This window comes from Hippocampus guttulatus, chromosome 6, assembly GCF_054856545.1.
Source record: "Hippocampus guttulatus isolate MCC_2025c chromosome 6, RoL_Hgut_1.0, whole genome shotgun sequence".
Taxonomy (NCBI): Eukaryota; Metazoa; Chordata; class Actinopteri; order Syngnathiformes; family Syngnathidae; genus Hippocampus; species Hippocampus guttulatus.
Genome location: NC_141266.1, coordinates 25,780,432 through 25,791,443, shown reverse-complemented (window position 1 = coordinate 25,791,443; position 11,012 = coordinate 25,780,432). Strand labels below are relative to the sequence as shown.

The following is an 11,012-nucleotide window of genomic DNA, read 5'->3' as shown; positions in this document are numbered from 1 at the left end:
GCATTGATTTTATTTTCAATACTGGTTGGATTTTTACTTTGGTGCGCAGACACGCAGGGGGCAGTGCGCATTTGTGCCGTCTTGACAATAAAGTTGTATCCGATCCGATTTGCTCACAAACCACGCTTCGAGGGAACCGTGCTCGCACTATCGCTTCCGTCCGCCCCCCCCGGGAAAAAGAAGCGTGATGCTCTGCAACGAATAGCCTAGGGACAAGACAGCACCAGCAACCTTCGGGACATGTCGGTTTTCACCAAAAGCGCTCCCTTTCGGATTCAATAAAACACATCGAAAACAAGATGGCCAATTTCATGTCAATGGAAATGAAAATGGACGTAAAACGGAATCAACTAGAATTAGGAGCAACGGATTCCGGTTTTGTGAAAAAGACGTTTGAAAGGACTGTCAAATACGGTCTATTCGTGGAAAAGAAACATGATGAAAAAGTGCAAGAAAGGTTCGGTCGCTTGGCATAATCTGTCGTTGACTGAATGAAAGCACGCTCAAGAACTAAACGACGCGTCCCGCGTGCACGCAAAGGGATTCTTTTTCATTGGCTTGAATGGCTCGCCCACGTCATGTCATGTCGTGTCACGTCCTGCGGCAAATCTGTGCGCGCAAGCATCGTGCGGAAGCCAAAGTCACTTCCTCCTCGGCTTTCGTTTCTTGTCAAGAGCGGTCGAAAGCGTGAGAGCGCGTGAAGCGTTAGCTGCTTTTGGAGCCGGCGCCATGGCGTTCCCTCTCCTTCAGTACGTCGCCACGCTGGACGGCGCTAGTCTGCCCAGAATCCTTCGGGTGTGCTCGGGGGTCTACTTCCAAGGTAGCTTTCTTTTCCTCCGCAGCTGCGCTCTTCTCCTTTTTTCAAAAATGCCATTGAGGAGTCTTCATTTGGTTGCGCCAAGGGTCCGTCTATGAGATTTCGGGGAACGAGGTCTGCTTCTCCACCGGGGACGTCATCAAGGTCACCGGCATTGAACTCTCATCCGTCTGCTGCCGGGACGTCGGCGGCGACGAGACGTTCGAGCTCCCCATCGACCACGCAGGTGCCACCGCCGTCATCGATTCCGCTTCGATAAGCTCGAACGGTGACGCGCGAGCCGCATTTGGGAGCTTTTCGTCGTTTGGCGCACTGTTGGAATGACTGCTCTCGTGGCTTTCTCTTTTCCCTTTGACCGGAAGCATTTATTTGGATCGGGAGTCTCGAATTGAACACGCAACTCACGCAAACGCGGAATTTATTGAGCGAGCTCGAGAGCCGCGGCCAACAAAATATGGAAGAGCGCGGCGGCGATCCCCTTTGCGCCTTCGCTTCCGTAAACGATGCCCTTCTTCTTTTCCCGCATATATTTCCACGTCTCGGTTCATCTTTCAAATTGACGCCGTCCGGGAGTACGTCGCGCGCCGGCGAGAGCGGTCCAGAAATAGAACGGCAGCCAGAATAGACCGGATTCAATGGAGCGGAGGCCGAGGGTTCGAGTCGCGGCCTTGTCCGAGTGTCCTCGAGCGAGATACCCGAGCTGCGGTTGCTCCCGGTGCCGAGTCATCGGCGGGTAAATGAGGCGTCGACGGCGTAAAGCGCCTCGAGGACCCGAGGAGGCAAAAAAGAAAGCAGCATTTGCCCGAACCTTTCCCAAAGATGGCTCGTCTCGTCAGGCTTGTTGACGGCGATCCCAGAGGCCGCCGCGTACGGCGCGGTGGAGGAAGCGGTCAAAGCCGAGGGCGCCGGCCCGGAGTCCCGCCTCCCCGTCACCTTCACGAGCCGCGAGGAGCAGCGCTGCCGGCCCGAGGCCGAGGCGGACGTGCCGCCGGCGACGCGCGGCCGGTTCCGCGTGAGCCGAGGCCACGAGCGCTTCACCGCCCGGGAGATCGTGACCTCGGCGCACCTGCGCGGTCGACGCTTCCGCTTCGACGACGGCGCCGCGTGCCGGGGCACGCTCGTCCTCAGCCCGGTCTACCAGATCTGCGCCATCATGAGCCGTGAGCGCTTTTTGGGCCTTTCGAACGCGGGTCTCCGGGGGGGAAAACGAGCGGGCGACGCGTTCAAACTCATCTTCTTCTTTTCCGTTCGGGCGACAGTGAGGAAGGACGTGTTGCGCTTCCCGTCCAGCCTGGCGATGGACGTGGCGGACATCACGGACACGTGCGGGGACGTCGGCTTCGTCACCCCCCTCAGCCTGCCCGAGGTCCATTCCCAGTCGGAGGAAACCTTCCCCGCGGTGGTGGAGGTCCTGGAGGGTCCCGAGACGCGCTCGGTGTTGAAGAGCGCTTGGCTCCCGCAGCTCCGGAGGGGAGCGCGGCTCATCTTCCACGGAAGGAGCACCTCGCCCATGACCGTGGTGTCCGGCGGCAAAGGCCGCAAGGCGCGGCGCTACTTCCTGGTGTCGGAGCGCTACGCCGGCCGCTTCCGCCGCCGTCCCCGCGGCTTCGACTCCGCGTACGAGCTCTACGTCGCCTCCGCTCAAACGCCCGGCTTGAGAGTGGCCGCCGCGCGAGACTGCGAGGAGGCGGAGGAGGAGGGCCTTCCCGGCCTCTCCGTCGGCGAGCGGCTGGAAGTGGTCGGGTGCGAAAAAGTCCAACTGGCGTGCGGCCGGACGGACGCCGTGGCTTGCGTCCGCCTCCGAGACGCCGACGACGAAGAAGAGGATGATGAAGACGACGAGGTCGGGGCGGGGCGGCGGGGGGGCCTCCTTTATCTGCCTTTGCACATGCAAGGCCGCTTTGTGGAGCTGCTGAGCGACACCAAGAAGTACGCGCTGAAGGCGCTGAGCGAGAAGCTGCCTCTGGACGTGAAAGCCGTGAGCCGGGACCCCGAGACGGAGAACGACCCGCTGGTCGGCTTCCCCTCTCTCCGTCTGGTAGGGGTCACCCTGGAGCCCACCATCCGGGCCAGCTTCCTGCACGCGCCCGACCTCTGCTTCGAGATCCCCACCCGGAGGCTCCGCGTGACCGTGTGCCGCACCCGGCAGCCTCTGCCGTGGCCCCCGGACCGGGCCCCCCAATGCGCCGTGGAACGCGTTACGGAGGTGACGGACGGGTTCCTGCACCAGTTTCATAAAGAGGCCCTTCCCGTTCTGAGCCCTCCTCCCAGACCCCCCAAAAGGTGCCCGGCGGGGCCGAGGGCGAACAAAGGCGCGCCGACCCGAGGCTTTGGCGACATGACCGTCGGAAGTCGAGGGAGCTCCTCGCCGCCGCCGCCGCCGCCTCCCGTGAGTAGCGCTTCCCGTCGGGAATTTCCATCGCGGTCTCGCGCGGCCGATTCCCATCACCCGTGAGCGAAATGACGAGCCGTCGCCATTCTACGCGTTTATTTTTGCCATGAAAGGCGATCGCCGAGGCGGGCCGGCGTTTGGATCCCGGCCGCGGCCTCCCCGTGTGGAGTTTGCGTGGCTTTTCTGCGGGTACTCGGCTTTCCCGCCACATTCCGGAAAACATGCACGGCGGGCTGTTTGAACGCTCCAAATTGTCCCGCGGTGCGGGTGCGAGCGCGGTCTCCGTGCGCCCTGCCACCGGTTCAGGGTGTCCCCCCCGCCGCCCTCGTGAGGATAAGCGGATGAGAAAATGGCTGGACGATCACTGAAACATATGCCCCGCGATGGCTCACTGTGTGCAGTTTCTCCCTTTATAAGTGGCCACGTTTGACACCTCTTCTGTAAGCATCTCAAAATGTGGCCAAAGTTGAAGCGCGGAGTACTTTGCAGGCACGGCGTGCAACTTCTCGGCACGAGAACGTCCGCTTTCAGACCGGCGCGACTTCCGCATAAAAACCCGCAAGCGGCCGACTTCCTCTTTCTACTCGGCAGGCGGGCGTCAGCCGTCAGCCGCCGACGGTGGCGTCGCGCGAGTCGTTAACCCCTCGGGCCTCGGTCCGAGGAGCCACGCCCAACAGCTACGTGGGAGCGGTCAGAAGCGACGTGAACGGTAAGCCCCCGACGCCAACACCTTCCGGTCAATTCATTTCACGGTCACACTCTTGATCGGTATTTCAAAGAGGACTTTGCTCGCCGAGGATCCCTCGCGTCCGACATGAAAATGCAACGGAGTAGGAGGCCGAAAAGAGTGCCAAAGTACAGAACTGTATTCATTTTAAAAAATAGCGAATGACTCCGAGGTTTTGTACATACATGCCCGCGTGCTTGATCGCTTGCCGGCGCGACGTCGACCGATGACGGCACGACTAGATTTATTCCGTGAGCCGATTGGCTGGCAAGATCTCGGCAGCCCCGCCCGGCGCCTTCCATTGTAGCGGAACATCTGCGCCAAAAAAATGGAGGCCCCAGACTCAAGACCGCCGACACCTCCAAAGGTCTAGACCGACAGCGGCGGCTAAACATCAGAAGACGGGGGGGGGGGGGAAATGAAAACGCGAAAAGCTGGGGAAAACACCGAGGGCTGAAGGAAGAACTCGGGAAAACCATCGGCTGCCAACCGGCGTCTCGAGCCGCTTTTCTCTCCTCAGGGCCGGCACGCGAGGATGCGGCGGTGAACAGTGACCATGACAACTATGAACAAGTGGAGGACATGTGACAGCGACGCCGGAGAAAGCCCGAGAAAGCGTCGGCTTCTTCTAGACGGGACGCGGCTTTTTATGCAGAACGACACACAAGTACCTTCGAGTTCCAAGTTCTTTCAAAACATGCCAAATGCAATCGTTTTGCGTCACGTGTAAAAGAATTCAAGCAAACGCATTAAATAAGGGGTGAAGAAAAGCTTTTCTATTTTGTGCATCTGACAAAGTCGTGAGAACCCGACGAGCGATTTGTTTGCAATTCCGTGCCGAAAACCGGGATGACCTACTTCATAGGTGTCAAAGTCGGGTCCCGGAGGGCCGCCGCCCCGCGTGTTTTCCGAGTCTCCCCGTTGCAACGCACCCGATTCAAATGGACAGGTTCAATGTCAGGCTTGCGCAGAGCTCGCTGATGATCTGATCATTTGAATCGGGTGCGTTGCAACGGGGAGACTCGGAAAACACGCGGGGCGGCGGCCCTCCGGGACCGCACTTTGACCTGAATGCGAACAGTGCGCCGCAGCGCGGCGTCGAGGCATTTCGCCCGAGAACTCTTGATAGCAACGGCAAAGAGCACGGCGCGATCGGCAAGGCCGTACAATGGCCGAGTGGCGACTCGCCATCCAAAACGGCTTTTTCGTTCCCAAGTGCGTCGCTGCGGGTCGAATTATGACCACTAGGGGCAGTGTAATACGCTTTCAAAGTGACGCTCGCGGTTGAACCGGAGTCAAATGAGCGAGACTCGTTTGGATTTTTGCAGAGCGTAAGAATGTCCGGAAGAACGTCCGCCCCGTTCGTGTTCTAATTTTGTCCCGGGTGCCGACGCCGGTTTTGTTAGCTCCCAAGTGCTCGATTCCAAACGCCGTCATCGAGAGCATTTGTTTGCAGGAAATTCAAAGTGGTCAAAGTATCGGTAGCATTTTGTTTTTGTGCATCAAAAATAAGACCCAAGTCAGAAGCTGACAACACTATTCTGTTTATTTAAGGTTACAAATAAGGTTGGTTTTTTTCTTTTTTAAAGGAAAAAAAAAGTACAATTACAAAGCAGCGCCTTTGGCAAAATGGAGTTGAACGAAGAAGAGGAAGTAAGCACTAAAGGTCACAATCCGTCGACTTGTAGTGGTCTTCGTCGATGGTGGAGAAGATGTGACCCTCGTTGCTCAGAAACTCCACAACTTGCCTGCGGGAGCATAAGCGCGAGTCCTCGTCAGCGACGGCAAATTGCGTTTTGTCAAATCCCGCTTTATTCGTTTCTAAACAAAAACACGGATTCTCATTTGTCCCCGTGAAAGGTTTCCGTCTATGCAAATTCTTTTTGCAAATATCGCATCATTTCAGGCTTGAACGCGAAGCCGCCGCGGGGCCTTTTGGGGAAACTTTAGGGAAGTCAAAGGCAGATGTCGCCGATAACGCGGCGTCAATCACGTGCGGCCGTCTCGCAAGAAGCATTTCTGAGAAGCGATGCGTTGAAAAGAAATGCAAACGCGAACGAGCTGGAGGCGGTCACGCTTCAAGGAAAGCACGCCGAGGCTAAGAATGACTTTTGCCACCCGCGAAAAAGAGAACAAAACGTGTACGTTCTGTCGGACGGGCGCTTTTCAATCCGTTTTATTTGAAATATCAACTGCGCCGGGGCGAACGCGCTTCTCTGTAGTCGGCGGCTTTTTACGTGTCAACGCCCCACAAAATTGACACCGCCGTAAGGTATATCGCGACGAAATAGGTCGGGGCGGCGCCGATGCAACCGCGTGCCGTTTTTGACTCGGCCACTCCGAAAGGTGGACGCGGTGGCGCGTTCGGGCTCGCCGCCCCGCCGCGTGATCCCGGCGCGCTCGAGTTTGAGGGCGCGAAGCGACGGGCCGGACGTTCCGCTTCAGGATTTTCTGCTCGGCGGCACGATTCGTTGTCCCGTTAATCGCAGCAAGTTGTCCCGGTCCTCGGATAGCAAAGCGGCCGCACAGCCGGGGCATCGCCAAATTGCGGGGTTTTTGTTTGACCCCGGACCTACGCAAGGGGCCGCGCGTCGTGCAAAAAGTTTCCATTTTTGACTCGTCAGTCCACGGAACGGTTTTCCCAAAAGTCTTGAGGATCATCAAGGTGTTTTGGGGCGAAGGCGAGAGGTTTTGGTGTTTTTCACCAGGGAACTCTCCCACGGATGCCATTTTTGCCAAGCGTCTTTCTAACGGTAGAGTCGCGAACGCCGACCCGGACCGAGGCCGGCGACAACCGCGGGTCTTCGGATGGCGTTTGAGGTTTTTTTGCGATATCCCGGGACGAGTCGTCGCGGTCGCACCCTTGCGAGTCCTTTTAGTCGGGGCTGCGACCGTGCCCGCTTTTCTCCATTTGTGAGGAACGGCTCCGTCAGCGTTTGGCCCGAGGCTCGGAGCCTCGGAAGCTTTTCCGGACGGATGGATTTCCATCGCTTCTCTTCTCGTTTCTCCTTCAATTTCTTGTTGGCGGCACGGCGCGTCGTTTCTCGAGGCGTCACGTTCTCGGACGGATTCCGTCGATTTCTCGGCTCGTCGGCTTCGGGCGCGGCTTGAGGAACCGAACTCGCCTCTCCCCGATTTGCGGTCGGCCGCGGTGAACGCGTCATCTAATAAGGGGGAAATACTTTTCCGCGGCACCGTAATCCCGGCCCATTTGAAGAAACAAAATGGCCCGGAAGCCGTTCATCGTTGCGGACGATGTCGCCGGAGGACTTTGAAACGACGGCAAAGGTGTTACGGGAACACGAAAGTCGAAAGTCCGCGTCATTTCGAGCCGCTCCCGCGGCAAGAGCCTGCGTTCGGCGGCGCCGTAGGTCGAACGCGGCGACTCGCTTCGTCCGTCGCGGGCGATGCGCAGCGAGGGTGAAATTTCAGGTTTGAAAATGCGCCGCGCGAGTGAGCGTGAAATGCTCTTACTTGATGGCCGCCGCGCCGAGGTTGGGCAGCCGCGCCTTCAGGTCGCCGAGACCGATGCCTTGCGGGTCCGGACAGCCTTTGATCAGACTCAGCACCTGGACGTCCGCGGGAGGAAGCGGGAGACGGCGTCACGTCCGGGCGAGGCGGCCGCGGCCGAGCGGGCCTTACCTGGTTCTGAGTGCCGCTTAAGCCGTTGTTGGCCACGTCGCGTGCGCCCGCGTAACCCGAGTCCGCGGCGCCGCGCGCCGGCGCCGACGCCGACGCCGCGTGCTCGCTCGTTCCGGCCTGCAACCGAAGATGATGTGGCGTTTTAGTTGGGCTGGCTGAGATCGCATGAACATTCGAATCTCCCCCCCCCCCACGCAGGCACACAATCGCCGCATTTTTAATGTGGAGTCATTTTCCTGGTCGAGAATAAGAAAGGAGCATCCCAACTAAGACCACTGGCATGGAAGGAGCATTAGCATCAAAGCGTAAGCGCCTTCTTAGAATTTGACCTGAATGAAAAGGAGCAAATCAATGGCGAGGGTCGCTTTGTCCTCCGTTCGTGGCGAGAGCGAGCCGGCGGCTCGACGTGTGCTTTTTCCTCACCGAGGTCTGCATCTTGCCGAGGCCCCCGTGCGCCCGCACCACCTCCAGCATGTGCGACGTGATCTCGTTGTAGTCGTCCAGGGGCTTGACGCTGAACGCCACCACCGACCTGTGATTCTGCGCGCCGAGGCGCACGTGGAAACGCGGCTGCCGTTTTTGGGCAAACGGGAGCGCTTTGGGCCGCGGTCGGCTACGGCGCTCGCGGCGGAAGCGCAGCCCTACCTGAAAGGAGCGCAGGTTTCCCGAAACCTTGACGTAGGTGCCGGGAGGCAGCACGGAGCCGTCCGCGCCGGGCTCCTTCAAGCAAAAAGACAAACGTCAGCGAGAGGAGCGTCGCCGCCTCCCCGCCGTGACGACGTCGCGCGCGCATCCGGGCGGGTCCCCAAACGCGCCGACCGGGGCTCGTACCTCCGCGTCGACCCACTGCTTCACGTCCATGGGGGCGCACGTCAGGTCGTCCACCTTGTACTGGATGTTGGTCATGGATTTGTCGGCATTCCGGATGATTCCAATGAGGGTCACCTGCGCGAGCGACCGGCCGTTTTACTTTTCAAACATGCAGGAAGGAGAAGAGGACCTACAGTAATCCCTCGTTTATTGCGGTTCACGGGGACCAAAACCACCCGCGATAAACGAAAATCCGCAAAGTAGCGTCCGATTAACATAAACGGGTAAAAAAAAAAATATATATATATATATTTTTTTTTAAAGTCCGCAAACGGTCCGCGAGAAGCTGCAAAACAACAGCGAGTCACATAGAGCAACATATACAGTACTGCGCTCCATGTATATGTTCATTTAAAAAAATGTTTGTTTTTTAAAAATACGTTTGAAAAAAATGACTCAGAAGAGCGCTACTGAGAAGACGGGGAATCATTGTGACGGCTCGCCGCGGTGGTACTTTTGTCGTAGCGCTCCACTGGGCAGCCCGAGTCTCCAGTAGCCGATCGTATAAGATGGGGCGTCAGAGACGATGACATGATATCGCTGCGCTGCCGATTTCCTCTGGCGTCGCACCACCTTGAGAGTGTGGTCGTGCTTTGCGCTATGAGGCCGAAGGTGCCAGCTCACCTGGGACACCTCCACTTCGCCAACTTTGAAGGCCTCGTCCGACTGGGTGGCGGACATCAGCTGGGACACTGTGCAGGGTATGATCTGGGAGACTCGGCTTCTCTGAACACACACACACACACACACACACACACTTTGGATGACAAGAACCACAGCAACCGACCACTGTATCTAATCCCGTGATGTCTCATCAAAGGTCGAAAAATGAAATCATCTTCTGCTGGATGGCGGAATGCACGATTCGTGTCCTCGGTTCCCAAATGTTGTTATGGGAAAAGGTGAGGCAACACCGTAGCAAACATGAAAGTGTCCCATCTTTTTGGGAAGATGTTGCAGCCGTCAAACTCGAAGCTAATCATTAAGCTAACCTTTGCGCCTTCTCCAGGACTACCGCTATTGAGCAGGGATGTCTGCTCGGGACAAAAACGTTCACGTTTGTATTTGGCAGCCTTCCCTTCATCTGCCCTCGATTCCAAGTTTGGGCTCGCGATGCAGTCGTTGCCAAATTCTCCATCTTCACTTTCGACGGCAACCGTTGACTTTCTCGGCGAGCGTACGTACCCCTTTCTTCTCTCCCTGGGACAAGGAAGGCGACGCGAAGCCACCGGGGGACTGAGTGTAGCCACCGGTCATACTCGACTCGTTGTATCCTGAGAAAAAGAAAGGTTGGAGAAAAAGGCGAGCATTTTCGGACGTATTTGAAAGTTAGACGGCAATGATGAGCGCACGCGCAGAATGTCCGGCTAAGCTAATTCAAGACAGCCCTAGAGGCCAAATGACAAGCGCTGGACTCACGTTAGCGACGGCCCGAAAACGTCCGGGCGTCACACTCACCCTGGTTCCACATTTTAGGCGAATGGGCGTCGCGAATCCAAGTTTGAAGACGGCGACAACGGCGACAACGTAGGAACGCAAACAAGTCGGGCCCCCTTCCCGGAGTGCTCTCGCGCGCGCCCGATTCAACGCCACGCGCATGCGTCGCCAGCTCTTCCCGCGGCACGCAATTGGCGCTCACATCTTTGTCTCTCAGACCCTCCGAAGTTGTTTTTCGATGGGATGCAACGAGCGCAAACCAAAGGTAAGTCGGTTTAGGAATATCAAAGTCGTATTTTGTTCACAATACTGTACAACCTTTCCTTTGTATGACACTGTGAATATAATGAGGAGCTGTCAAAATGACGCCTGACAGACAAACGGAGGGTCAAAATATAAGACGCTGCGTTGCCCACAGGGGGAAGCGATCCGCGCAGCGAAATGCACATCTGCCCAAACGAGAATGCCGCTCTCCGGATACGTTCAAGTAGCGATGGCAAAATGAAGCCCCACAAAGCAGTGAAGCCCTGCAGGGAAATACTTCACACACGCTTCGGGGCTTCAAGATGAATCATTTCCTCGACTACGCCGTCATGTGGACGGGAAAATGTATAACATGCTTGGTGCATGCAATAAAATGGTGGGGTGTAAATCATGCTCTGAACACATAATATGTATTTGAGGAGTGTTTTTACAGGAATTGTTCCGTGTTACAATAAGAGACCCGAAACCACAAAATGTGAAGGGGAATGCATAGCGCTTTTATTTCGAACAACACTCGAACCTACCGTATCATTTCCTGAATCAGTCACGTGGTACACCCCTTCGCGGGGCTTCATACGTCACCGCCGACGCGCTTCGACTCCCATTCATGAACCACTCATCGAGATTACTCGGCACACGCTTCAGGGATTCGACCCGCGGAGCGCATCGCTACGTTCAAGCATTTATCCTTGAATTAAAATCACTTTAGGAGAGACCTGTAACGTGCGCTTGAATTCAACGTGAATATAAGTGGGTATTTGAACACGTTTCATGGGAGGCGTTCGTCACGAGAAGATAGGGTCAGCGAATGCAACGCGATATTCAGCACAGTCCTGTATGTGGAGGTCTTCTCGTTTTGAGCT

The 11,012-nt window shown here is 56.9% G+C and overlaps 2 protein-coding genes across 4 annotated transcripts; one reads left to right on the top strand and one right to left on the bottom strand.

Moving 5' to 3' along the window:
* Positions 1-480: 480 nt before the first annotated feature.
* Positions 481-4,706, top strand: themis2 (thymocyte selection associated family member 2). Of its 2 annotated transcripts, XM_086113192.1 has the most exons (6): positions 485-820; positions 903-1,043; positions 1,654-1,977; positions 2,077-3,206; positions 3,801-3,918; positions 4,457-4,706. In XM_086113192.1, exons 1-6 carry the CDS (start codon positions 730-732, stop codon positions 4,522-4,524), a joined length of 1,872 nt encoding a protein of 623 aa, XP_085969318.1. In that variant the 5' UTR covers positions 485-729; the 3' UTR covers positions 4,525-4,706. The 2 variants fall into 2 exon arrangements, with proteins under 2 accessions (XP_085969319.1, XP_085969318.1); XM_086113193.1 differs by lacking the exon at positions 1,654-1,977 and having other exon boundaries at positions 481-820.
* A 753-nt stretch (positions 4,707-5,459) lies between these two features.
* Positions 5,460-10,063, bottom strand: rpa2 (replication protein A2). Of its 2 annotated transcripts, none has more exons than XM_086113197.1 (9): positions 9,907-10,063; positions 9,634-9,722; positions 9,073-9,174; positions 8,410-8,523; positions 8,224-8,298; positions 8,002-8,118; positions 7,579-7,695; positions 7,411-7,505; positions 5,460-5,684 (listed from the first exon to the last, which is right to left on the bottom strand). In XM_086113197.1, the coding sequence occupies exons 1-9, from the start codon at positions 9,917-9,919 to the stop codon at positions 5,597-5,599; spliced, it is 810 nt and encodes a 269-aa protein (XP_085969323.1). In that variant the 5' UTR covers positions 9,920-10,063; the 3' UTR covers positions 5,460-5,596. The 2 variants fall into 2 exon arrangements, with proteins under 2 accessions (XP_085969323.1, XP_085969325.1); XM_086113199.1 differs by having other exon boundaries at positions 9,868-10,036.
* Positions 10,064-11,012: the final 949 nt, after the last annotated feature.

What these genes read in the sequence shown, in the direction of transcription:
- themis2 (XM_086113192.1), top strand. Translation starts at nt 730, where the DNA reads ATGGCGTTCCCTCTCCTTCAGTACGTCGCCACGCTGGACGGCGCTAGT. An exon ending in GATCTGCGCCATCATGAGCC is followed by an intron (nt 1,978 to 2,076) that starts GTGAGCGCTTTT and finishes TTCGGGCGACAG; the next exon opens with TGAGGAAGGACGTGTTGCGC. An exon ending in GGTCAGAAGCGACGTGAACG is followed by an intron (nt 3,919 to 4,456) that starts GTAAGCCCCCGA and finishes TTCTCTCCTCAG; the next exon opens with GGCCGGCACGCGAGGATGCG.
- rpa2 (XM_086113197.1), bottom strand. An exon ending in GCGAAGTGGAGGTGTCCCAG is followed by an intron (nt 8,524 to 9,072) that starts GTGAGCTGGCAC and finishes TCGCTCGCGCAG; the next exon opens with GTGACCCTCATTGGAATCAT. An exon ending in CTCGGCGCGGCGGCCATCAA is followed by an intron (nt 5,685 to 7,410) that starts GTAAGAGCATTT and finishes ATGCTCCCGCAG; the next exon opens with GCAAGTTGTGGAGTTTCTGA.